Source organism: Takifugu rubripes, chromosome 5 (genome assembly GCF_901000725.2).
Source record: "Takifugu rubripes chromosome 5, fTakRub1.2, whole genome shotgun sequence".
Lineage (NCBI taxonomy): Eukaryota > Metazoa > Chordata > Actinopteri > Tetraodontiformes > Tetraodontidae > Takifugu > Takifugu rubripes.
Genome location: NC_042289.1, coordinates 1,577,598 through 1,604,505, shown reverse-complemented (window position 1 = coordinate 1,604,505; position 26,908 = coordinate 1,577,598). Strand labels below are relative to the sequence as shown.

The 26,908-nt window shown below is 45.4% G+C and overlaps 3 protein-coding genes across 6 annotated transcripts; 1 reads left to right on the top strand and 2 right to left on the bottom strand.

The window, feature by feature from the left end:
• Nucleotides 1–286: 286 nt before the first annotated feature.
• Nucleotides 287–3,908, bottom strand: LOC101069594 (epithelial membrane protein 2). 2 transcript variants are annotated; one of them, XM_003964244.3, is made up of 5 exons: nt 3,752–3,908; nt 2,269–2,356; nt 1,884–1,992; nt 1,286–1,426; nt 287–1,204 (listed from the first exon to the last, which is right to left on the bottom strand). In XM_003964244.3, exons 2-5 carry the CDS (start codon nt 2,344–2,346, stop codon nt 1,044–1,046), a joined length of 489 nt encoding a protein of 162 aa, XP_003964293.1. In that variant the 5' UTR covers nt 2,347–2,356; nt 3,752–3,908; the 3' UTR covers nt 287–1,043. The 2 variants fall into 2 exon arrangements, with proteins under 2 accessions (XP_003964293.1, XP_011601835.1); XM_011603533.2 differs by having other exon boundaries at nt 2,269–2,351; nt 3,752–3,895.
• A 7,997-nt stretch (nt 3,909–11,905) lies between these two features.
• Nucleotides 11,906–19,644, top strand: LOC105416396 (uncharacterized). Of its 3 annotated transcripts, none has more exons than XM_011603532.2 (13): nt 11,907–12,377; nt 12,635–12,772; nt 12,936–13,054; nt 13,272–13,443; nt 13,526–13,644; nt 13,954–15,349; nt 15,555–15,715; nt 15,829–15,902; nt 16,085–16,179; nt 16,254–16,434; nt 16,509–16,650; nt 19,379–19,448; nt 19,596–19,644. In XM_011603532.2, exons 1-13 carry the CDS (start codon nt 11,957–11,959, stop codon nt 19,613–19,615), a joined length of 3,108 nt encoding a protein of 1,035 aa, XP_011601834.2. In that variant the 5' UTR covers nt 11,907–11,956; the 3' UTR covers nt 19,616–19,644. The 3 variants fall into 3 exon arrangements, 2 of the variants coding, with proteins under 2 accessions (XP_011601834.2, XP_029692796.1); XM_029836936.1 differs by having other exon boundaries at nt 19,516–19,596; XR_003888606.1 differs by lacking the exons at nt 19,379–19,448; nt 19,596–19,644 and having other exon boundaries at nt 11,906–12,377; nt 16,259–16,434; nt 16,509–16,648.
• A 5,406-nt stretch (nt 19,645–25,050) lies between these two features.
• LOC115250058 (bcl-2-like protein 1) lies at nt 25,051–26,330 on the bottom strand. Its single transcript, XM_029837025.1, has 2 exons — nt 25,869–26,330; nt 25,051–25,265 (listed from the first exon to the last, which is right to left on the bottom strand). The coding sequence occupies exons 1-2, from the start codon at nt 26,328–26,330 to the stop codon at nt 25,206–25,208; spliced, it is 522 nt and encodes a 173-aa protein (XP_029692885.1). The 3' UTR covers nt 25,051–25,205.
• Nucleotides 26,331–26,908: the final 578 nt, after the last annotated feature.

Here is a 26,908-nt window from a genome sequence, read left to right as displayed (position 1 = left end):
CGGATGTGTCTTATGAGTTAGATATTTGTGTATCCATACATTCACTGTTAACTCTCATTCCTAGTGAGGGGAAATTTCAATATCCTGATGATGTTTTTGGTTCTGGTGCAACATTGTCTGAGTCAAGGATCTAGAGGAGACCTCAGCCTGACCTTCAGGAGTCAGGATGACCTTAACCAACCAATAACAACTTATGATGTCCACTTTTTTATCTGAGACCTCAGTAGCCCCAATGTGTGTTTACCTTTTGCTCCTAAACGCAGCAATCAGACCCAAGCAGACAGTGTTTTAAACTGGTTGAAAATCAAGTTTTAATATTGTAAAAACAGTCATTGCCTTATATCACTGTGATGGAGATGTTTCCAGGAGTCCATATATATATATAATTTGGGGTTGTACATCAATGTTTAGGGCACAAAAGTAGACTCAAACGTACTGCAATGCATAGTTTTATCTCCTGATCACACTTCTGGGTGATGTATAAAATCAACTTTAAGACTTTAATAACAGGAATCTGCACTTGCAGGTTTTAGTCAGAGGCACACAATAAAGCAAGACCAGGTATGACACATGTTAACGAATCATGATTAGGCTAAACTAATAAACTCACCCCTTTTATCCAACACATATAAATGTACACAACAGAGAAACAATAAACAAGAGCGACTTCTCCACCTCTTCCTGTTGACCGAAAAGATTGACAGATCATAATTTCTCAGAGCATCTCACTCGCATTAAGGAAAGTTTTATTCAGTTGATGACAAAAATATTCTTAATCCTAAAATACCCGTGAAAAACCAACCCATGATGTCATACACTCAATACATCCGTGACCGATTTTCTTTTTTCTACACAAATATCCAAAACACAGCGAAACCCTGACTTAATTTAACACTAGCATGTATTTGAGAGGATCAAGTCTGTTGATAGCTGAACCTACACAAACAGCTGAAATATTAATACCAAGGAGGAGGTGTTAGCTGAGAGAGTAGATCCAGCTGGATGTTTTTCAGGGCTGGTTGGAGCTAAGTCTAGTGTCCTTTTCATCCCGTCTTCTTGCGTAGCACAAAGTAAGTGATGGAGGAGATGAAGGTGAGCGTGAAGGAAATCCACGCCAGGATGTAGCAGTGGCCATACCAGCCCTGCTTCTCATCCAGGTGGAAGCGGTCTGTGTAGATGGAGGCTGCGATCATGATGCACAAGCCTGGAGAGGAGGAGGAAGAGGACGTCAGCAAGGGTGGAAATGCAGCAAACAGAACAGACACCCAAATAAACAAATACTCACAGGCAAGGGCCTGGAAGACGCCAGAGATGGTGAACCGCTTTCCTTTGCTGAGGGTGAAGAGCTGAGCCACAAACACGAAGATGCCCAGGATGGAGAATATACAGGCGAGCACAGCGCTGGCCTGCACTGCCTGGAGGTAATCTGCAGGGGGCGCCAGAGAGACCGTCAGAGGTGACAGCGCAGACACGCCCAGAGCAAGATAAGGCTGGGGCGCACTTTTAACAAGTCTGCTTCAAATATCCCAAATGTTTTAGTACTTTCAGATATGCAGAACATCCTGTCCAAAAGTTGCTACATGAACCCTACATTTACTGGTTCGTTTACACAGCTGCTAATTAAAATAGTTGTTTACCTGCAAACCAATTTAAGTATCCTCAACAGTAAACACAGTAAAAGAAAACAAACTTCAAAGGTGATGTTAGATCACAACTGCACATCTGTGTTTATTATCTTGGTCTGTCATAGCCTTTACTAATGAACAGGAGCTTTGGTCACTGTCTGAACCGCTTTCTGCAGAAGTCCTGAGCGGTAAACATTTAGTCCTTCCAGTTGTGTGTGTGTGCACTGAAACAGGTTTGTGTGTGTTTGCGTGTCGTACCCTCTGGGTAGTGGAAGCCCTTGGGGAGATCGGTTAAGTTCCAGACCCCATTTGTCTGCACCCACCGACCCCACACGTCAGTGGATATGTTTTCAGTCATCCACCAGGCCTGAAATTTAAAAAGAAAATGGAGGAGGGGGGGTTAGATGTAGGAATGCTCATCCACCTGCTACTGCGATATGTCATGAGTCTCGCTCAGGTATGCAACACTCAGCCGAGAATGTCAGATATTTACGTGAGCGCCATTTGTCTGACAACACGCACAGGAACACATGGTGACACCGGAGGAGCGGTCCTTCTGTCACCCCCCCCGGGTCACCGTTTACTAGCCCTGCGCCGCCCGCGTGCGTGTGTGGTGATAAAGCAGCCAGTTTAGAGGACTCACATTGTCGATGGTGGCCACGAGGAGGAGGATGATGCCAATGATGTGAATGGCAAAGATGGCAGCAAGAAGGATCAGCATGATGACTGTACTGCAGAGAGAGAGAGACAGAGAGGGAAGGGAGGGGAAAACTTGTTACACCACTTTTCTTGGTTATGCATGTTGAAGATAACCAGAGGGCTACCTGCGCCTCAGATCGGCTAATATGAGCTGGGAAACTCAAATATGGTTGAAAAAAGGCTCTAGAAGCATCACAAAAGCAGACTTGGCACCGTCTCAGGGTGTGGCATCTTCGATTTCTGATTACTTTGAGGTGCAACCTGCCCCTGAGGACCTGACTGGAGCATGCGTGGAGTGAATCTGAGCGGGCGTTGGGACACAATTGTGCCAAAACTTTTTTTTTGTCAACGACCAGTTGCTTCCCTCTGTTGCATAGAGGTGGGAAGTTCCTGACGGGCAGATGAGTTTGGACTTGTCTTGTGCTTCCAAGAAAGAAAAAAGTTGCCACTCCTTAAAATAACTGCAGGAAATACCTGCCATCGCCCCTCCAGGCTGGCTCACACCCCATCCCCAGATGTGGATTAGAGCAATCTCACACACTCGTTCAAAAGAAACAGGAAACAAGAAAAAGCCACTCAAGAGGCATTAAAAGGCTATTTCCTAGTCTTCCCCAGGGTGTTGGCTACCTGTCCTCTCTGGCACCTTGCAGCTGCCCTGACTGATGTTCCATTTTCAGCATTTAAAAAAACAAAAAAAAAACCTGCATTTATTTGTTTACTTGTTAATATTCTGTGTTGCTGTATCAACAACAGACGCAGGCCTGGGTGTGAAGGGAGGAAACAGAACATCTGGAATGTGCCGGTTCTTTCTGCACTAAAGGAGTGGTGAAGGGGTTGGGTCCACAGCAAACACACAAACACACACAGACACATGCAGGCACACACACGGCTCCATTTCTGTCACACACTAAAGACATGATGATTGTGATCAGCAGCGATCCATCAATGAAGATTATTGGAAAAAAAAAAGTTTCAAAAAAGCAAAAATTGGATCTAAATCTGGGCTTTAATCAAACGGCATCCAGAAGCAAAGACGTGTCAACCGCTGGAGTTTTCAGAGACGGCCTGGACTTTTTTCTTTTTTTTTCCATGGAGTCAAATGGAAAACATTCACCTCGTGTTTGCAAATGTGGTAGATGTGGAGAACCAGCAGTCCTGAGCTTTATCACCGGAGAGGCCGTTTCAGTGCAACAGCTGTTATGTCGACACATCTGGAAAGCAGCCTCACCTGAACTTTAAGGTCCTGAGATTCAATCATCTAGCAATGTTCCGCTCTTCATCCTAATTTTGCTTTTTTAAAAGTAGTAATAACAATAGTAATAGAAGAGACTGAAGCCAGACTTCTAAATAAACCATCTGCAAAGAAGACTTTTGTCTTGTGCCGCAGCTTTAGAGGACGGGTGTGGGGTGAAAAGAGTGGAACTTACCGTGGGACTCGCTGGGAGGTTGCTGTGCGTCTCTTCGGCTCAGATTCCTGCTGCTCTCAGGGATCCTAATTTCAGACGCACGGTCTAAAAGCACAAACAGTGGAGGAGCTGCTCATCCGCCCACTTTGACCCTGCCTTCTTTTGCAGCTCACACCCCAGACGGGGCCCAGGCCGGCTCAGCCACACGTTCCCAGCCCTCTTTAGCCGCCTCCCATTCCTCCTCCTCCTCTTTTTCTGCTTCGCACACATGCAAACGCTCAATTTCGGCAACTGTTGCGGTCAGGCGCTAGATTTTCCTTTTGTTTTTTTTTGTGTTTTTTTCCTGTCTCTGTCACTCAGCTGACGACGGAGGGCCCCTCCTGACTCACTGCTGTTGGAAGGGGAAACTCCCAACAGCACTGGACGTTGTTGACAGTCACTCTACGCACGTTGCCATGGCGACAGACTCCGGTGAGCGCCCGCCTGCTCATGGTCACGCTGTTGCTGCTGGTGAAGCTTAACGACAACATAATGTTTCTTCCTGAGTGCCACCCCTTTTGCCTTTTCCCGCTTTTGTTACAAAAGGAAAGAATTCCAGGATGAAGGAATGTGGCTGGTGCCAGAGGGAGTAGTGGGGTGGGGGGTGGGGGGGGGGGGGGCAAGCTTCTTTATCCTTAAATCTGACCGGCAGGAGTCTGAAGTCCCACACCATCCTCGACTTCATCACAGAACACATTGGGAGTTGATTTCATATCAGGGATCAGCCCAGGAATCATGGATTATGGATGTGCGCCTCTGCATCCCGCAGCTGTATTTTCAAATAGCGACTGAGTTCCTGTGGCAAATGGCTGAGATCACCACTGGAACAGGGTGTGAAGGTCTGATTGCAAGCTGTATCAAACACCAGACACACAAACACACACTGTTGCCCAGAGAGAAACCAGCTCCAATGTGCGCGTGTGGCGCTGAATAACGGAAACACAATTGTTTTGTCAGGAGTTGTGTTTTTTTTAGGGTAATGACTCACAATAAAGCTGTTATGGGACAACAGTTACATAAAGGCCATAAAAAACAGAAAAACTGTTTGGCTTATTCAGCGAGGATACTTAAGAAACTTGAACAGGCTGAATTTCCTGAAAAGAAAAAAAAAACAAACCTTTGAGAGATCAGAAAAAGCTGTATAAATAAGGAGGTGAAAGGTGTGTGTGAGCTCTACGAGTGTGATAGCTGCAAGTGGTTCAAACGAGTCCGCGGGTGTATAAACCCACCCAGACATGTTAATTTAGTGTGATTATTTAAATTCCAATATCGCTGCGGGGTTCTTTGATGCAAAATTTCTTTTTTTTGCTGAATTCCTGTGGTTTGGAGGAATTTATTTGAACTGCGGGAAGTTTCCACGTTCACGTCTGCCTCTCTGTGGTCCCTGGAGCTGAATGGGTCTCTCCAGGTGCTCTGGTTCCCTCCTGGAGCCCCAAAACAAGCATGTTAGCCTGATTGGAGACTCTAAATCGCTCTGTGCAGGACGGACTGGTGTGTGTGTGTCCTGAGACTCATTTCCGTACTGAAATGCATCATTCAGGACTGAGGTTAAACATAAATAGTTGTCTTTCTTTGGAAAATGAAACTTCTGCGGCTGACGAAGCGAGGTTCAACCACCTTTCATTTAACGGGGAGAGAGGAAGGAAGTGAAGGAAGTAAGCCTTCGAGAAGGCCCCTGAGAGGAGAGGGAGAGGAAAAGTAAGGAAGAATGTGACTCTCTCAAAACCAGAGGCAAAAAAACCAATAAAATAAAATACCGGAAAACGTGTTAAGGGTGTTTCGAAACATGGTGTGATAATACATCCCGCACAGAATAGACGGCTAAACAGACAACGCCAAACGTCCCTGTGCTTTACCCGAGGTGAACTGAAAGATTGCAGCAGCACTTTTTATCCTGCTGTGTTAAATGTTAACCTTCTGATCCCAATACTGGTTTGTAGACATTTCTGCTGACAAGGCAGATCATTTTTGGTTGAACTATCCCTTTAAAGTGCCACGCTAGCTAAATGTGTTTCTGCAGGGTGAATACTGCGGAGCTCTCAGCCTCAGACGGCCCGTCTTGCTTTTGTAACGATAAACTTGTTCGCAATCTGGCCGAACGTTGACTGAAGAGAGGATATTGGCCTCGAAAAGCCCCAAACGTAAATGTTCTTTTCAATCGCGTTTTTAAAAATGTACACGGAACTGTGCGGTGTTGTTTTGTGGACCAAGGCTAAAAAGAAATATCTGCGGTGAGTCGAATAACATTGATAGTCAAACATAATACAGGCGTGAACTCAGCGACTGAGCTCACCTGTTTGCTTCAGGTGCGCATGAAAGGATAAGTTGAAGTATGAGTCAAAGGTTTAGCAGAGTACCTGGTGTGAGGCCTCAGGTATGAAACAACAAGATGATAACAGGTTACAGAAATAATACATTGCCCACCGCATGACCCTTAGCTACCTGCGTGGCAGCGAGGTTGGGAGCTGTATTCTCTCTCACACACACATCGATGCAGAAATGCGGTTCTGAATGAAGCGCAGACACTTCCGCTTCTTACAAAAACTGGCCTATCTTGTTTTCATCGTAGTTGTCATGACCTGAACACAACGGAGTTTCCTGATGTGGAACGTAATCTCAGGAAGCTGGAAAATGTCCATAAATCAGAAATTGGCCCGAAATAGACATTACCAAACGTGTGTAGAAGCCATCAACGCATCAGTTGATCAGTGACTTTTCCCTCAATTGCGACAGTTGCGATGGCGAAATCTGGATTTGTAGTCACGCATCTTTAAATAGTGCCCCACCCTTGCTACACATAGCACATGCACATAACGTTTGCCTGAGTTTATTCACAAGAATTTGTGGGCATCTGACATTATTTGTAGCAGGTCCCTGCTGAGGAGACGTGTTCAGGCTAGCAGGCTAGCCTCATTAGCATACCTTGGCCTTGAACGTGTAAATCAGATGGTATCTGTTACTGTGATGTGAAGAATTAAGATCAAGAGTTCCCCTTGAACTTTACTCGCCTGTTTGTTTGTGTGTCAAATTTCCTGTGATTTTTGAGAGGTTTACAGGTTCACGGACGTCTCGGGGTGCCTCATCGCGATGCCGATTCCAGCGTGGAAATAGCCGACACATCTGATTCTCAGCATGCCACTATTGACCCTTGAGTTTGGTGACACACCAACCTGCGTCAAACATCTTGCCACACCTTGAAATAAAATTACTGACTGATCCTGGAGGATATACATTTGATAAAATCTGACCCAAGGCACAGCTCCACTTGAGCTAAAGGCCCACCTCATATGTCACCTTTTCATCTAATACAACCTTCATGATTGGTCTCTGGACCTAAACAAACAAACCAAAAGAATAAGGCAGTGATTCATCTCGGCAGATATACGAGAAAAGGAGCTTAGAAAAACACAAGAGAGAGAGAGAGAGAGAGAGAGAGAGAGAGAAAGAGAGAGAGAGAGAGAGCGAGAGATATGAGAAAAGAATGTGGTTGGACCTGATTCTGATCTGGGCGGGTCAACCCCACCCCAGGTACTATAATCTACAGTATGAGACAGGCACTCCCACCGACCGGTTGTGCACAGCCAAAACGCTGAGAAACTAGCATTCCTGCTCCATGTGACTGCTCGGATTTGCAATTTTTGTGAGTTCTGGCTTTATTGTCTGAAGAGGAAATGCATGAGTCACGCCTCAGTCAGCTTTCTGACTGATTCAAGAAAAAAGAATCACCAATCTTTCCCCATGTCCCTCCGTATTACGGGTGGGCGGGGCCTAAGATCAGCCACACCGCGGATTCGAACGCGACTCGACGAATCACGTGCCCGCGTAGCCGCGGAGGGAGACCAATGGGTGTCTCGCTCAACAAGCGGCTCTTTGTCAGGACGCTGCTGCTGATCAGCACTGGAAAAACCAGTCGGGAAGAACACTTGGCATTGTGGACAGTGTTGTGTACTCAAGCGCTGCAGTTGGTTCCTGGAGGTCTTTTCACAGGTCAAGCTCACAGTGCGCTGTGGGGCCGTCAAAGAGCCGCCTGTGGCATTGAACTGACCTGGTGCAACACACGCACAGTTCCATTGTGGAAAATCCAGCGTGGCCATCTCTCTGCTATGCATTTCCCGGCCTCTCGGCGCAGCTTGTTGGACATTCCTTCCTCTTCCACAACGCTAACGTAGCAGCCAGACTATTTAACAGCGTTTAACTAGGCAGACAATGCACATAAACGTTGCAGCTTGTGGTCGGGTAACATCCAAATCCATTAATTAAAGGCGCATTAAGAGTCTCGGCGAGGATTTCGACATGCGCGCGTGGAAGAGAGGCGGCGGAGTGGTGCCGACATGCCGGGGGACCACAACACTCCGCCTTTCCTCACACAAGAGCAAAGCTCGCCTTCTGTGGTTTCTGCCTTGCACAATGCTACACCCTGCCCCCTGATTTCTAAACTCAGACACACAAGTTGGGATTATTACATTTGTGAGGTTAACTGAATTTGGAATTTGGCTTTTTTTCTGTTCTTGTTTAAGCAAATGCTGGGAATATATGGGGTGTCGTATGTGGAAAATCTTAGTCCAGCCCTGTTGAATGAAAATCAACCATCGCCCTTGTCCCCACTAGCAATGACGAGAGATGATGAGCTCCTGAGCAGGCATGTGTTTGGGTCCAGAAGGATTTGAGACGATCCGCTGCATAAAACTGTCCAGATGTGACTGAGGTGCGGCTTCAGTCAAAGGGTTTCACACAAAAACGGGGCATTTGGGGCTGAGAAAGGAATGTTGTTCCATTCAGAGTGCTGCTTTTTCCAAAGGTGTTTGGAGAAATACCTGCATACGCTGCTGCTGGGACTGAGTCCAGCACCCCCGCCCCCTACTCTCCACCCTAATTAGTACAAACAGCCGTTAACAGAAATGGATGGAGGGTTGCATCTGGAGCTGATCTCAGCAAATGAGATGGCATTAAGTGTCTCTGACTGAAGGTATCCATGTAACGCCAGGAAGAGCCACAAGAAGGCAGCATCAGAAGGTGGGAATCCGTTCAGGATGGAAAGTCTGACTCTGGAAATGGTTTTTAAGTCAAAAGGCAACCTTATCTGTGGGTAATCTGAACAGATTGGCCATTCATCTCAAATCCACCCTGATTCTGGTTGACAAGTTAAAGCAACTATCAGTGGAGACAAGTAAACAATTATCTAACATACAATCTCCATCCCCGGAGGGGTGTGTGTGTCTGTCTGTGTGTGTGTGTGTGGGGGGGGGTGTTTAAGTCACAATTTTCACATGTGGGGCAATAATGTTGATGTTCCACTTAGCGATAGTGAATTTGACCTCTGCATTTAACCCAGCCTTTACACACACACACACACACACACACACACACACACACACTTACACAAGCAGACGGCAGCACTTCACTGCACCCGGGGAGCAGGGGGGGATTGGGTGCCTTGTTTAGGGGCATCCCAGCCCCTGACCCATCATGGGATTTGAACCAGCAAACCTGCTGCTCCTGATAAATGACGCCCAATCCTTCCGTTTAGTTCAAATACAGCGTGTTGGTGTCATGTTGGTGGAACCGCGGTGTTGGTGTGTCACTCTGCAGACTTCAGTGAGATCAGCGCTTGTCTGCAATCTGGAAAAAGTGCATTAATCAAGGCAGATGTTTGCATTCATTACCCAGATTTCATCCTGCTGGCTCCTGGATGCTAAATCCAGGTGAGTGTCATGTTTCAGCGGCAGGGAAGCTCCTCGGGGAAGAAGAGAGGTTGGCCAGGATACAAATCAAGCTGAAGAATGAGGAGAAGCTTTTTTCTTTAATCAAGGCACTGGCGGAGGTGAACAGATCTGGCTTCTGGTGGGGCTGCACGGTGAACTCAAATGGTAATTAAAGAAAAATGCCGTGAGGTCACTGTGGAATTGATCAAAAAAGGTGCACGGGAGGAAACCGAAAGAAGGATACTTTGGTTTAATGCCAACGCGGGGGAAGAAAAAAAGCCATGTTGGACACAAACAGATGTGTTTTGATGGTCAAAAATCCAATTAGGCCACAAAGGAATGCTGAAGAGAAAGTGTCTCTAATCACATGCATGTGTCCAGTTGGCTGGCTGTGTTCTGTTCGGGTCATACTGGTTCAGCTTCACCATGGTCCCTCTTCAAGGTTACTTCCTGGGGATGAGCAGGATGTTTTGTGTGTCATCCAGGACACCCCGCTCTCTGTTTACACCGGTTTTGAAAAGAATATCTCATATTTATTCAAGCCGACAAGTCTCCATGGTTACCACTTGGTGGATTTTTTGTTCTTTTTTCTCATTCTTGAACCACTTCCTCACTCTGGGCAGTCTTTTCGCCGAGCTCAGCCTGTCTCCCCCCCAATATTACGACGCTTAACTCCAGTTTGACTTCACGTGATTTCTTCTCCTCTTCTCTGGAAACCCCCCCACCCCCACTTCCTGATCTGTGCCACCCTTGATGACGCCCCCACAGAGTCGACTCTCTTTCAATGAAATCCAGACAGGCACACCGCACTCTCACTCTGAGTCAAAAGAAAACAACTCCTGGCTGTAGCTAGGCAACGCCAAATATGACTCATCCCACAGCCGCGCCCATCATCAACTGATACCAACACCCCCCCCCCCCCCCCACAACTCCAACTCCTCGACATCTACAAAACAATCTCAGGGGTGTTTTATGGAGTCTACAGTGCTTGAGATGTGCAGTTCGTACATGCCTGGAAGAAGGGATCCTGAGAGTGGGGAGGAATTTCCAGGCCGATGACATCATCAGAACAATCTCATGCTGTGTCTGTTGTCAACAACCCGGCAGTTACAGAATCTGGACCATGAAATACCTTCAGTTCACCATGAAATTCATTGTTTTTATGTAAGAATGACATCATTGCCAATTAGGCAATTATTGGATGTTCTCACGTGACTTTGGGCGCCACCTCTTATCACCTGCTATTTCAATTTAAGAAGAAACAACCGAGGAGGGTCACGTGACGCCAGCTTTAGAAAGGCGCAGTATGGTTATATTTGTGTGGGTTTATTAAGAAAAAGATGTATTTGTTAGGATCAGTTGGAGTTGAGATATTCCGCTGTTTGTCCCACGACGAGGAACTTTGCATCAAGAGGTACGTTTTTACCTCAGGATAAACAGAATTAGGAATATTTTAAAAATGACTTTGATTAACGACTGAGCAGTTGAGTTATATTTGAGTTTTGTTATTGCGGGAGTCAAATCAGCTTTCGGTGATTTGTCAGCAGCGTGTGGTCGTGATGCCATCTAGTGGACAGAAAGCGTAACTGCGTTTAAGACGGTCACTGATAAAATCAATTAAATGAAGAAATTCAAAATATATAAAAAAATTCTATCAAAAGATAGAAAGTATTCTATGAAAAATGGCATATGGAAGGCTTTATGCATTGCTGTTATTTTGTATTCTCAATGTGGCTGTAATTTGAACAGCAGTTTTACAAATTGCCTCCAAATAATATGTCTGTGTTTGTCTTCTCTCTTGTTGTAATGGCTTCACTTGGTATTCCACGGACATGTTGTGCTGTCTGTTCATGTTCACGGTGGTTCTTCACCCCTAAGCCAATCTAGACTTGTCCCGACAAAGACTAGTCAGAAACGGGATGAATGAATTGCTGCTCTTGGCCTGTGTCAGTAAAGTTACAGAACAGACTTCCCACAAGATACATGACAGTAAACCACAATTGGGTAACAACAGCGGATGACCCCCAGTTATGGTAGAGAGTCTCGTCATAGGGTTAGTGAGTTATTTCCCCCAGAGTGATGAATTACAGGCTGGAGGGGGAAACATCACCAGTGGGTCTGGCTAGGATGCAGCCCAACTAAATAACCTTTGAAATAAGCTTTCACAGTTCTGAGGAAATTGCCCATTATTGACAGTGTTTAGCTACTGAGGAAGGCAATCTGAAAAAGGCACAATAAAAGAGAAGGCACATCAATAAAAGGATTATTTCTCTTCAGCGCTGTTATGATTAGCAAACACAGTTAAACCCTTTTCATCATATTGTGAGAATAACTCGTTAGACTGATTAAATAAATCGATTTAACGTGGATTATTTCCACCTGGCTGATTGGGCCTTGGCGCGCAGGTGCGTCCAGGAGAGCCTATAAAGGCCGTTGAGCAGAGCGCTGCTCCGCCTTTGATGCGCTCACAAAATTCGGATTTACAATGACTTTCAAAGCAAAACGTTGTTATCTCGCCGTGTTTCTGCTCTACACGGTAGCAGCAGCAAGCTGTAAACCTTCTGTTGACCCAACACCACCCGCCCCTCAAGACCGGGAGCGGCTCTTACCTTCCGCCAGGGGCCCGTATCGCTCCGCTACCCGGGGCGGCAGAAGACGGATCCGCCTCGACCTTCCGCCAGGAGGGCGATCCCGAGGTCTGGGAGACGCATCTGGAGACAGAAGTGGACAGATCCGCGGATCCGCTGTGACCTCTGGGACGATGGAGTTGGTGTCACCCGGACCCCCGAGTGACGACTGTGTAGCGGGGAAGGTTGAATCAGTGACCCCGGGGAGGGTTTACATCAGCGGACAGCTGGACTTCACCCTTCCTAACGTGGGATACCAGGCAGATTCGACTTTTCCAGGTGAGAGAACCACAGCTTTTTGTCTTTTTGACACCAACTACCGGATCGTGGCTCCAACAGTGAAATTGTGACGTCATATTTAGGAAAGTGTTTTGCAGCCGACTGGAACCTGGAAGTTTATACTCAGCACGGGGATTTGAAGTGTGAAATTTTCTGAGTGTAACCCAACATCAGTGTTTGCTGATTACTTTGGAGATGCCGCCTTTCCCCGCTGGTCCCACAACGGTACAGTCAGACGCTCCATTTCTGTGCCCAAGGTCAGGAGAAGGTCAGAGGTCAAAGGCCAGGCCTATCGGACATCTGGCAGAAGCTGCAACCTGTGGTGGACTGTGGCGACTCGGCCATGACTGTCACTTTCAGGAGGAGGCGAGCCTCCCAAGTGCTGCTGGACCTGGGTGAGTCTATGACCGCTCCATTTGGGAATGTTGCAGCCTTCCCTCAGAGTTCGGAGTTTTGTTTCTGATAAACAAGTTTAAGCTTTCTGTTAGTAGATGGCACAGCATTGTGGGCCTGTGGACAGGATGTGCATGTTTTGTTTTATTAATCTGTGCCTCTCAGCGAATGAGTCATCTGTGCCGCTGTCCCGGCCGCCTCCCCGGTGTGGCTACTCGGTGCAGACCACATGGAGAGACCTCAGGCTCATGGCTCAGTACGACGCCTGCCACGTCACTCGGAAGGTATGGTCCCTGTAGTATGTGTTTGTTGGATCGCTTTTCACGGCACGGGCTGACAAAAGGGCCGCCTGCCTGTTTTGAGCATCATTGGCAACATCTGGCCTTGTGATCAAATCGGAGCCGTCTCATGACTCAGAAGATAGTTGGGAATTTTAATTTTCTGTTGCCTCGTGGATGTGAAATGCAGCATCACAAACATGCTGGTTCTGAATGTTTACAGCATGGCAGCTATGAGCTGCCTTTGCTGTGGAGAGAAACTCCAGTTAAGGTGTCCTGCCCAGTGTCTCATAGCCAGGCTCAGTCCAATGGCCCTCTCTCCGTCTGCTGCTTCCCACAAGGTTTGAGTGTGAACGTACAGGGAGGAGCTGCTGCAGAGCTGCTGAAGGTAAATGGTAAGTCTGATCATTATCAGCCCATCTTCCAGCACACCAAAGGTAATTTTTTTAAAGTGACATTTCCCCTTTTCCACTGCAGTCAGAGGACAGTGGACTCATTTGATTGAGCTGGTTGAGCCGTGTGGTTTCACTCTTGACGGACAAGATGGAGAACTCTCCATTGCAGTTCCGTTCTTCACCTGCGGCATCACACTGATGGTAAAATTCAGAGGAAACTACTGCTGAAGCAGATTTTCCACAGCAGATAGATAATTGGATGGAGATGGAATGTTAGTTTTAATTTTTATACTCTCAAATTGGATTGGACCTTTTTAACGTGAGCTTCGTTGCACTACCAAGCGGGGCACAATGCTGCCATCTGGTGGTAAACAACCTATATAGCTGCAGCGCTAAAATGGTTATGGGATGAATTTGACGTCAATAAGCTTGTCACTATATGAAATATTGTCAGTAAATGAATACAGAATCCGCTTTCATCAAAATGTATCCACTAAAAATCTGTTTCAGAATGGAAAACACACACTTTCTATCCAACTAGGAGATAAGAAATTTTTGCTGGCCTGTCCTGAATCTACCCCTGAGCAGCCCAGGTTACCCCCGGAGGTTGTGGGCAGCCCTGACCTTCCCTCAGAGGCAGCTGAGCATTCATTGGAATCCCTCAAGCATTTTGTGTGGAGTCCACCTTTCTACCTTGCCCCGCCTCTGTACCCCCACCCTACATATCACAAGTACAGTCATCCAGACAGCCGTGACCCCTCTACATCCTCTCCAACTCCTGCACCTACATTTGGGTCACAATCTGTCCCACCTGTTGGCTCCTTATCTGAATATCAGGACTACTTCCTCTACCCAGATTCTCTGAACGAACATGTTACGCATGATTCGGGGTCCTCTGCAGCGGACATGGTGAGTTCAGGACAGTTCTCGGATGGTCACCAAGCTCCTTTGTTGAGTGTCTTGGAACAGCACAGGGTGATACTGGCTCCCTCCGTGACTCAGACTCGGGTTGGAAGTCCCTCTCTTGCCCCCCCGTTTCATACTTTGAATCAGTACCAGCATCCCAACATCCCTCTTCCTGCTCAGTATGCTGCCCCAGCTCCTGTGGTGGAGTCCCCTCTGTTGGCCTCAGGGCTTCATCATCCTGACGCTGCCGGCCAGTTTAACATGGACCAGTTCTTTCACGGTCGGCCTGCTCACAACACACAAGCTCACGCCGCTGCACCAAACGCTCTGTATCCTGCCCAGCCCCATTCGGACCACCAGTGGTACCATTTTCCACACGGTGGCCCCAAATTGCCTCCATTCAATCCCGAGCTGTTTATTAATAGACATGCATCCTCACATCAATCGAGTGGGTCAACGTTGGACAACAACCCCTACTGGAGGAGATATGAACCTCTGTCTGATAACGATTTTGAGTCTCCTCTACTAAATGCTGGTGAGGTTTCTCCTGAGCAAACTTCTTTTCCAGCCGGCATTCCTTCCCCTCCATTTTACCACCCCCCTCAACACCACTATCAGCTGTATTATGGACCTGAGCTTTCTCCCAGTGGTCTGACCCAAATGTCAAACAACCCTCTGCTGAGAACCTTCAGACCCCTGTCCCCATCTCCTCTCTCTGAACCTGTACATGGTGTTCAGCACCTCCCCCCTTATCGTTATCACCAACCTGAAACGTCTGCGGGTGACGGGGACGTACCTCACGAAGGGAATATAAATCCCATTTCAGACCCTCGGCTCCCCTCAGACTCTGACCATGATTTCACAGTTTGGCTAAATCAATTGTCCGAGGCAGAAAATCCCAGCATGCTTCAGGCAAACCCCTCTAACATTTATCTCTACGACACTGAGGCGTATCCTGATGTAGAAGCACCAGATGAACTGTTGGATAATCAAATCGAAGGTAAATGTTTGGGTTTTTTATTTTTTTTGTTATTTTAAGAAAAATGATGCACTAAACTCAAACCTCAAGTTTACCTGTTTTACCAGTTGTAGGAGGTTGACTGATGCCTTATATTAAATATTAATCTACTTTAATTCCTCACTGATGCCTTGGCCACTGGTTGTTTCTGTCTTGGCGGAAGCTGACTTTACGTTTTTGTCAACAGAGTTTTATTTGGGACAGTATTTAGCTTTTCCTGTGGCCGACTCTATGGCAGAACCCACCATCCCTCCCCGTTCAGCTGCATTTAGTGGCATCAACTGTGCACTGCAGAGGCTGACCTCTGACCCCAACACCTATGGGGATGAATGTGGACTAAACCAAGATGTAAGCAAGGCTCTAGATTTGCACAGGGCATTAGGCATAGATTGGACTCGTTTATGTGACTGTTGTAAATTCAGACCAGACGCTACAAAGTAAGCATTTACTATCATTGTCAGGTGGAGACACTTGGCCCTCTCATGGAGTATCCTTCTCATCAAGATTTTGGCCTGGACTTTCTGAATGCAGCCAGGTATTTTCCAAGAACACTTTAGATGATTCTATTGGAGTATACTGAGCTCAGGGTTGGAGTGATGCCAGTTTAAGCATTTCTGGTGATGCCCTGGCCCCCTCAGACAGGAAACGGTGTTCACAGGCATCACATTAAGGTTGTTTTCATTATACAACAGCTTACTGCTGGTCTGTCGTCTACAGGTTGGGGGAGGAATATGGTTCTCCAGGAGAAGTGAGGCTCCGGCCTGCTCGGTCTGCAGAGACGTCTCTGGCTACTCGGCTGAGGATTGCTACAGGTGGACATTGTCTCTGCTCGATCGTTCTTCATGCTCACTGTATGTTAGCATGATTGAGGTCGTCTTCCCTTCAGATCAGACCTTCACCAGCTTCTATCCCGAGGCTCATCTTCCTCTGAGCCTCATCCAGGGTAAACCAGTTTATGTTGAAGTGAGCCTGCTGGATCCTCCAGAACCTGGGCTGGTGTTGCTGGTCCATTCCTGCCTAGCCTTTAGCCACACTGCATATCCCAGCTGGATGGTCGTTTATGATGGGTGTGTTCAAAAATCCCCAAATGATCAGAGCTGCTCCCTGTAACTCTACACTGAACCATCTGTCACTACTTCAGTTGTCCTAGTCGGAGGGCTGCTCAGCTGCTTCCATCCCCAAATTCCCATCACATCCAGAGGATCATGGTCTCGAGCTTCCTGTCTCCGTTCTCAGAAAGCCCCGCCAGTTTTGACAAAGATTTTCCCCAAGAGGACCCAGAGGTACAGTCACACTAAACTTCTGAAGATGTTATGTCACAATGACTGGCTGCTCAGTCGCCTCTGTTGTCCAGGGTGTTGGTATGCAGGAAAGATCAGAAAGATAACGGATTATTCAGTGCTGTAATGGCCTCCGAAGAAGTCGGCATACTTAATATTTTTTATATTTGAGCCCAGAAAAATGCCGTTTTACGAACGGTGCCATATAAGACTATTAGTCTATCCAATGGTATCAGTAGTTTTTGCTCTTTGTTGCATAATTCCTGCTGTTTGATCTCCGGGGGAGGATTATGAAAGTACTAATCACTGCGTTGTTTGTTGTGGAAAGCTGGACCAGCTCTATACCCTTCCTGTGGGAGGTGTTTCAGGAGCTGGAGGCCCTCTGCTGAGAGCTGTAAGGTTCCTGTAGAGCAGGAGCTTGGTCTGCATTGCTGACAGTAAATCAGACCTGTTTCCAGTGCGTGTCGGAGCCTGGCAGGCTGCCCTTTGTCACCAGTTATTTCATTTTTATGAACAGGATTTCTAGGTGCAGCCAGATGGCTTGCTTCCTCCAGGTCATGGAACAGCCACTGCCTCAAATGGAGTTTAAATACCTCAAGGGTCTTGTTTGTTTGTGAAAGAGGGGAGGATGGAGCGCGTGATTGACTGGGCGATCAGTGCATCAGCTTGAGTAATGCCGTCATTGTGTTGGTTCTTCCTAGTAAAAAGGCAAAGCTGTCAATTTACCGGTCAATCTACCTTCCTACCCCCTCGTCCATGGTCATGAACTTTGGGTCACCACCAAAAGCACAAAACGGCATTAAAAGGGTGGCGGGGCACTCCCATAGTGATCGGGTGAGTACCTCTGCCACCTGGGAGGAGCCTGGGAAAGAGCTGCGGCTCCTCCACATCAAGAGGACCCAGCTGAGATGGCTCAGGTATCTGTATCTGGACACCTCCCTGGGGAGGTGACCCCAGGGTAGACCAGAATATGTTGGAGTGACTGTCAGGCTGCCTTGAGAAAGCCTTGGAATCCTCCCTGAGCAGCGGAAGGAAGTGTCTGGAGAACAGGAATGAATGGATGAATACCTCTATACTGGTGTCCATAATGTCGGGAACAGCGATTTTCACCGTGCGACATCATTTGAGAGAAAGTGAGGACGTCAGTACAGGTGTGAAAATGGAGAAGTTGAACAAGCAGAAAATAAAGCTTCTAAAACAAATCTGACAGATCTAACTTGCATCTTTTGCTAATGTAGCCGCTGGAGGATACACAAGCTATTTCAGTCTCACCACCTCAGCTGCAAACAGGTCTTTGATTATGGAGAGTGCAGATCTGCATCCTCCAGGTCTGCAGGTAATATTGAGGCTACACAAAAGATGTTAAATGTTGCTCAGACACATTTGCAGGATGGACTGTATACAATGAATCAAACGGTCGATTGACAAACGCTACAACCATCCACTTATCTGAGGATATGGTGCTGCTCAATACTGTTGAGGGACTGGTTCAAGGACGGGATCAAAATGCTGGATGCCAGTATGGAAAAGTGGAAAACCCTGGCCCCAATTAACTCCTGTTCATTTTCAATTGCGAAATACTCTTTTAAGATTATTTCACAGCCCGGTGTAAATTGTATATTTCACCATCCTAAAATATGACCTGTGATTCGTTTTAAAGTTCGTATAATTGGACATGGACCCTTTAAACGTGTCGCTTGACGTGCATGACCTACAGTGAGTGACAGGTGATCTAGACAGCTGCTACCAAGCAAGGTGGAGAGGCTGGTTTTATACTTGTGCTGGGACCCGGATTGGAAACGAGGCAATTTGGCTCACAGGTAGTACTGAATAATGTACTTCAGGTGGCTTTAGAAATATATATGCAATACTGAATAAAAGTGACGCGTGTATCTCCATATACCTGAATATACCCTGGATTACAGTGGGAATATTAATGTCGGTACTGGAATATTTACTTTCAATTGGGTTTTCCATAGGGTGGTTGTATATTGATACTGCATATTCATGTGCAGTGCTGATCTAACGCCCACAGCCATCAGAGTAGATTAGTGTGATTGAATAGATGACTGGACGGCGCCGTGATTGGCCTCTGACTCAACCCAAATATATTTTGGAAAATGAGCGAGGCAAAGTTCTAACTGGACAGGCAAAGTCCAGAAGCTGAGCCTTCTTCATGACACTGACGTAAAAGATCCACTTTTGATTTGGATGCACGTTCGTGAAGGTTAAGGGCACATTTAGGGGGTGAGCTTGCTCAGTTTTGTACTTATTTGTGCGTCATCGGTGATGTCATGCAGGATTACATATTGCACCCATAATATAAAAGCACGTTATGAGATCAGTTTCTGTTTAATATAAAGGCCTGCTTCAAAGTGGAAAATGTTTCACAGCGCAAGATTTAGACTGAGACAAAGGCAGTGACTCATTAGTGACGGGCTTCCATAATGGCTTTAGCTGAGGTTTAACAAACTGTAAATGCAAAAAGTTGAATTTGTATTTCTAACTTGGTTGAAAAAGCTTGATTGCAAAGCTTTTGCTGCCCTGCTATCGATTCAAACTTTTTAATGTTTTGAATTCCAATTGTTTTCTTACTTGAAAAGCTGAGAAGATTCCAGTAATTTTGTCTTGAAATTGATTTATTTGCATTTGGACTTTGTTGCACGTTATGGTGGCAAAAGGCGTGCGCCACAACACCAGTCTAGTGTGTAATAATCTGTCCTCTCTTCAGATCCTGTTCCTGTGCTCCACTGGAGCTTGCTCTCCTGAGGAGGGTGGCTGCATTGAAGGCTGCATCAATGGTGAGATACAAGGAAGTTTGGCTTTTATGAGCTGAATTTTAATTTTTTCTATCAAAATGTTGCACAGCTGCATCCTTTGCACGCACTCTAACGTAGATGTGGCTCTGGCACAGACGTCACTACATCAACTCTTTTCCCACCTCGTAGGTCCCAACACTGATGTGTGATTAAAGAAATAAAGACATTAACAACCACATTCCTTGTCTGCTTTTATTATAATTGAATGTTTAGAAAACGTAATTTTAAATATTAACAGATCTCTGGTAACATCTGGTTAAATCATCTCCTAAATTTCCTGTGAGGAAACTAAACATTTACACTCACTGGCCTTATCTGATTGTGGCTGTGCAGCTGTAGCCTGAACATGAAGAATGACTGTAGAAACTAGTTGGCACATTCTGGATATTCATGTTTTGTCAAATTAACTAAGGACTTCATTTGTGCCACATAAACTGCTTTATTAGATGCCATTTTCGCATCAGTTTCTGGAGAAACTAATGAATGAGGACACAATCTTTAGGTTCTCCGGGGTGTAATGTCTGTATTAAGCACTAGAGGGCGCTGCCTTGTAGGTTGTTTCAGAAAGGATCATGAAAGTCCTTGGAACCCTGTCAGCAGTTATTAGAAAAGTTTACTGTCAGAGGTTGATTTTTAGACATCTTACTGGCCCATTTCTAATTATCAAAGTTGCTCTTAGTGTGTCTGTATGACATGCATTTAAATATTAAAAGGATGTTATTTCAATTACAGGATACATTTCCTTTAAACAGCCCCTGCCCACTGAATTTGAATACAATTGGAAGTGTACGAGAAAGTGGGTGGTGGTAGCTCACTGTGTGGGGGACGGGGCTGAGAAGCAGAGTTTGAGCTCCAGTGTGGAAAAGAAACATGGGAGGTGTCCTGGTAGTAGGAGACGGTGCCAGAACACCTTCAGAAGGCCACTGGGGTTAAGGTATCCGCCCAAACCCACTGTCACGTCATACTACTTATGTTAATGACTAGTTGCTCAGTTGCTTTGACCCCTTTTTTTAGCTAAAGGTCAATATTGATCTGCTATTCAGAGTTGATTGGCTGCTTTCTCATTGATCCTGCAGATTTGTAAATTGGAAGCATGCTTGTGATGGCAGTTGGAAAGGCGATTTATAATTTTACTGCTTATCTCGATCAATGAAAGGGATCGCTTGTGACGCGTAGTTGATTCAAGCGACGTCGACGGTGCCGTTGTTTCTCAGCAGCTTTGCCGCTGGAGGTTCTTGTGATTGGAACCAGATCTGACCTTGTCAGCTTCATGTGATGCAACTGAAAATCCAACAAGTGATTTATCTGCTCCAACATCAGTGGATTTAGGACCATCAAAGAGCATGTTTGTGTAATCCTGTGCTTGAGGATCATCGCTGGCCTCGGATGATAATGGAAGCTAAGGACAAGAAAGGAAACTGAAAAATGTCAATTTGTTCAGAGGCCCCCATCACTCCCCCCCCCAAGCGAGGAGGCTGGTGGCTGCACTCCATTCATTATGGATGGTGACCCCTGCTTTTTTCTCTCAGCTGCTGTGATGAAGAGACTTCTTCCTTTGCCGAATGCGGCTCATGTGATGCAAATGCGAGTGAGACTGAACGCAGCGATGAAAGAAACCCTCCGATGGCCTGTGAAGAGCCACGTGCCGCTCATGACAAAGCATCTCCAGCTTTAACCAACAGATCACACAATCTTTGATTTGACCCGTACAAGAAGCCTGATAAGACAATATTTTCAACGAAAAGCACAAATTCTATCAAAGGTAGGCATTTCATTTTGGTACTTTAAAATGCTTCCTGACCACCTGGTACACCCTGTTGAGCTGTTAAGTGCCTTCAGGTCACGTTGGACCCCTCCCCGTCAAAGATTATCCGTAGTGCCGACACGCATCACTGAGTCTTCTGTGCCGCAGGATGTTTTCATGTGTATGTGGGCCACAGTTTTTATGGTTCTGCCTTATATAACTGATAAAAGAGCAACATCAGAGCACCACTGGTGACCTAAGACAGAAGTGGAACTGAGTGGTGATGAATATGGCAGATATAAATTAATACTTGTCCTAATTTATGCTGCTGGAGATAAAGAGGACTGAGAATCAGTGTAGCTTTACTGCATCGCTCTGAGAGAAGCAGGAAAATCTTGAGGTCTGAGGTCGGCCCAGGCCAGCGCTCCGGCCTGGCAGCATGGAAACCAGAGCAGAGTCTTCTGATGCTACTTTTAAACTACACATTTGTGGTCAGGATACTATCAATTTTCAGGTTCTAAATGCTCAGAAGTTTAAATTATACAAGGGACTACTGACATTTAGTCGATGGAAGCTTCAGTTTTAATGGCATTCTTGCATGGATCAGCAGTTTTTAAAAAAGTTTTTGAATAAAGTATTCAGGTCTACATTAGTTATTTGTAAAATGGGATCACATTGGTTTGGTTGGGTCAATCTTTAGATTTGATGCTGTAGAAAACTTGGACCAGGTCACCTCATCTGATTTTATATACAAATGAAGCACATGAGTTTCAATGAGCTTGAACTGTTTAAACATGGAACTTTGACCTCTGAACATTCATAATAAAGTAATAATTGAAGCATCATGACATATCCAGATTATCCTGTTACATAAGTCCTTCAGTGGACCTCAGGCATGTTACCCTTTGCAGTCTAATGGAGTTTTATTAGCGCTTCTTTGCCTGTGGCCTGCTCTTTCCTCGCTCCCACCTCTCCTTGTTCTCCTCTTTCTCCATCACTCTGTATTGAGCTCAGTCTCATCAAACTTCATCAACATCTTCAGCCACATGAAGCGGTTGGAGGACAATGGCCTGCAGAGGAATTGGAAGAGCTGCTGACCTGTTTCCTCACGACATTTAAAGAGAAAATGTTCTTCCTTTGCTGTGTCTCTCCAACTCCTTTTGTCTGCTTCCACATCTTTCCCTCTTTTCTGTCCCCTATTCAGTTTATTCATGTATAAAAGGAAATGGACACGCACAAGTCTTCCATTAAAAGAGCTGCACTTATGTTCTGTAAGCAGATTGCACAATGTGTCGGCCTGCTTCATAGCTTTGCTCGTTATTTAATGGAATCTTTCTGTTCCTCCACCACTTAAATAAATCCAGCCTTCAAATATACAGCAAAGATGAAGTTTAGACATTGTGTGATCAAAGGGACATTCAGTAGATAAGTTCAGACACTAACAATGCAAGACAACCACATGAAGACCTTGATATTAATCAGTCCTTATAAAGCCACAAGTGTGTTTTTGTTTGCTTGTTGGAAACATTGTTATAGCATTGGGACATTTACTTAAATGACGCGTAAGTTGGAAAATGTCTTTGATATTATTGATTTAGCCTGTTTCAAAGATTCGAGTTTCAATGAAGTGACTTGTTAAAATTGAATAAAAGCCTGGTTACCATGAATACCGCAAAGTTTGAAGTAAAACCTGTTTTGAATCATAAAGGAAATGTTCAAAAGTTCACTGGATGGATTTTCAGTCTGTACAATATTTTTTCTCAGTTTTTCCAACAAATGTAAATATTGGTTAGTGGCCACTAACAGCATTATTACCGTATATCATAGGGACCAAAAATTTGAATTGCACCATTACTGCCCTCCATCTCTCCATTTCCTTCTCTTGCTTGCTTCCTTTTTGTTCTGCGTATAGGCCATTAAGGCACTGTAAATTGGGACCACTACCACTACATTAATCATTGTCAGTAGCCGGCTGCTACGTCAGTAGAATTAACAAGTGGCAAACAATGCCATCGTCCGTAGTGATAGTTGCCATGGTTCTGGTGGTGTTGCAGAGAAGTTGCTATTGGCTACAGGTGCTATAATCAAAGATTTTAACAGCTAATAATTTAAAACATGGCTAAATATTTTCATGCACTTAACAATTTAATGTGACTGAAAAAGGACTGTGATTGCTTCGCCATTAAGTCGGTGGGTGCGTTGTATCATCAAACTTCTTTGCTTAGTTTGTATTAATTTCAAAGGCTGTGTAGCCCTTTCCCTTACATGGACCTACCCTTTAACCTTACAGAACGGGGACACCACTTTGCTCATCACAGATGAAAAAAACGGGGCAAAGGGGCCCAAAAGGGATCTAGGCGGACCAAGTCCCTAATCACACTGATGATTTGACGATGATCCATTAAACTTGGGCTACACATATTTCAGTGCACGTTTTCATTACTGATCACTGCTTGTTCATTTGTCCTTCCCATTGGTTTGCCTGTTGCTTCAGAGCAGGTTTTCTTGCACAATGAGAACTTTGATTTGAGAGCATCAGAGCAACTATTTGTGTGCTAGCTTTGGATGAGCTGCTTTAGCCTGAACTAACTCGCTGCAGTTTGTATCATAAATCGGAGAAAATCCTTCACCTATGAACTCTGGCTCTGTGCATCAACTGGCTCACATCCAGTTCTGATGGCGCAGCAAACCATTTGTGCTCATGAAGAGCAGCAAGCCCACGCAGAATCCCACTTGCCAACACACTTGTCTTCATCTCAAACCTCTTATCAGAGAGAGGCATCCATCGAGTCCCACGCAGGTGTTTGGTGCACGTGCTTTGAGTATTTGTTTGTGGGTGGGGTTCTCTGAAATCTAGTGAAATGGGCTCCATGATGCACATCTCTGAATTGATGGACAAGACAATCTGAACAGAATTGTCAGTCTTACTCACAAGACCTGCCAGTTCTTTAAGTCACAATTCCAGACGTCTGTCCCCTGCCTTAAACATTGTAAACCACCACCATGGTCACCCATGTCAGGTAGATGGTAGCATGTGATCAAGTGCTCTTCCCCAGGCATGGAAGGTCTCTCTCCCATTTGTGTAGCTTCAACAACTTTTAATTGTGCACTTAATTTCTTTACATGTTAAACTTCTGCATTTGGTCAGGTGATCCGACGCCTCAAGGCACCAGTATGCAACTTGTATTGTATTTCGTACTCCTGTACCTTTCCTAGGGGATTGACAGACTTTCCAGGGGAGCAATGAGTTATTTTTTACTCTAATCTATTTACTTGTGCTGTTCATATTCAGGTGCTTGCCTGGAACTAGTTTGTTTAGGAGGTGGAAACACAAAGAACTGGAGCAAAGACGAGCACTGGCTCCAAACCAGCCCTGGACCCTCTTTGGCAGAGAAGGTGCTTTTGATGTCTGGTGTCAGCTTGTACTTGCAAAACAGTCACCAAATACCAGAGTCTGTTTCTCAGTGAGGGTGAGTGAGTAGGGCGAAAATGATTGGCCATGGGAAGCAGTCGGTGGGCCTCTGAGTGGGACTACACTTCTTGTGAACGGTCACCCAGCCGTCCTGGCAAGATTGTCTGCGTGGATGCTACCAGGGGACAGCCTGCTGTAGCTGCACTGGGCCGCGGCGTGGCTGCTACATTGTTTTGGCTAACTGACCTGGCAACTCTAACTTGTAGAACCGTGCCTCAAACTCGGAGCCTCACTCCCAAACACTCCAGGGTGAAACAAATGGTGAGGCCACGCTAATGCTACGTAAATTACTGTATAATTGGAACAAAATCTCTGAAAAGAACAAGTAGTGCTTTTGAGTAATTTTAATTGTACAATAACTACAAATATACAAACATTAAGTGAAACGCAACACACGCAGGGTACTGACAGTCTCTACGACCAATAAGACATGAAGTGAGAAAATGCCTTACGCAATGTACCATAATTTTTTGTAACAATGATCAAAACACCAGCCAGCACCACCAGTCCGCCCAGTATCCATTTACGCCTTTCTTCCTGACTTTGTGCAGGCTTCTTCCCCATAAATGGCAGCAAAGCAATCCTGTAACAGAGACAAAGGTTCAGACAAAAACCAGACAAGGTGTTTAACTACAGCAGCATTAGCATGAAGGGAGGCTAAAGGAGAACTGGCATTGATGGGGACGGCTGATGTAAGTGCCAGGCAGTGTACACCACCAGAGACGGGGAAATAAAATTATCGGTGAAATTATTCCCAATTTATTTCTGAGGAAGCAACAAACATTGTAAATGGTGGTGGGATTAACTGACATGTAAGTTTGAATTCTATCTTGGATTCTAAATAAAGATTCTTTTTTTACACACTAAGGTTACATGCCAACATAAATTGCACAATTCTATTCATTTGAAAGGAAAAATAAAGAACAGATTATCTTGGAAATCCCGTCATGTGAAGGGAGTCATTTATCTTTCAAATCTTCATACAACACAGCTACTACACGGTACACTTTCAGTTACTTCAAACTTGATTTCTATTCAGAAAAAACAGTATTTTCTGTTGTCAGATGAATAAAATTCCACTAATCAACTCATGCCTGTTCGTCATTCTAAAAAAAAAAAATCTCATCAAATCTCTAACTGCAGCACAAAGGAAGCTGTATTTTGAGTCTCTCTCCTTTACACTCACCCATCCTCCTTGACTCTCGATCCATGGGTTAATCCGTTTGTCCAGGTAAGCCGCCATCCAGTCTGCAATGTGGCAAACCGGTTCACTTGCGTCACCCTCGACAGATTGCACACAAATGGCGCCGCCCACGACAAAAAGACCCACAACTGTTCCCCAGTTGATTTCACCCCTGAACATGTCATCCATCACCTTGTTAAAGCTTGCCTGGTTCCGAGTCATGGCGACGTATGAGGAGAGGTCACCCGCTAGCTGAATAAAGTCCTGCTCGAACTTATTTGCCATGCTCCGAAGAGCTGCGATCACAGCCTCTCTGCCAGTACCTGTGGATGGAGACGTTCCACTGCTCTCTCTATCGACCAGCAAACCGCTTGAAGCACCCTTTGGTCTGAGCAGAGTGCCTGAGTAGTTCTTCTGAGAGAGTTTGTAGATTAAATAGTTCTCCACCAGCTCTCTATTAGACATGATTCACTCTCGTAGGGACTGGAATGCAATGATTCTGATTAGTGGAGTTCAGGATGGGATGTTGGTCAGGACACAATAAGAGTTCAATTGTCCTCAAATGTGACAACTGTAGCTCTTCACAACACACTGCCTTGAATAGTTTTTCCTTCTATAGTATTTGTCTTTGAAGTTGGTCCACATCAGCAGTGGGGGAAGATGTAATATATGACATATTTTGCTTTGAATCAATGTGCCTTTGATCCTTGGAAGATCAAGGCCTCTTTGATCATTACCCACTTCCATTGGGTAACGTATTATGTCACTTCCTGTTTTCTCAATAGTTCGTTGGTACACTGTGCACGGTGTGTGTTGGATTCACTTTATTTAAAATGTAATACTCGGGAAATTCTATTCACTCGATAACAACAGGGAGAAATAATCCATATTAAACAAATAAAGGACTCTGTTTCTAAGTGTAAGAAAACAATCCCTGTGCTAATCCCGGGACCACCGTGTGTTTTCCCAGGGATCAATCATTATAATATTAGCCCTGCAGAGGTTGACACTATCACTGAAGGTGCAACAACCTCACTCACAAT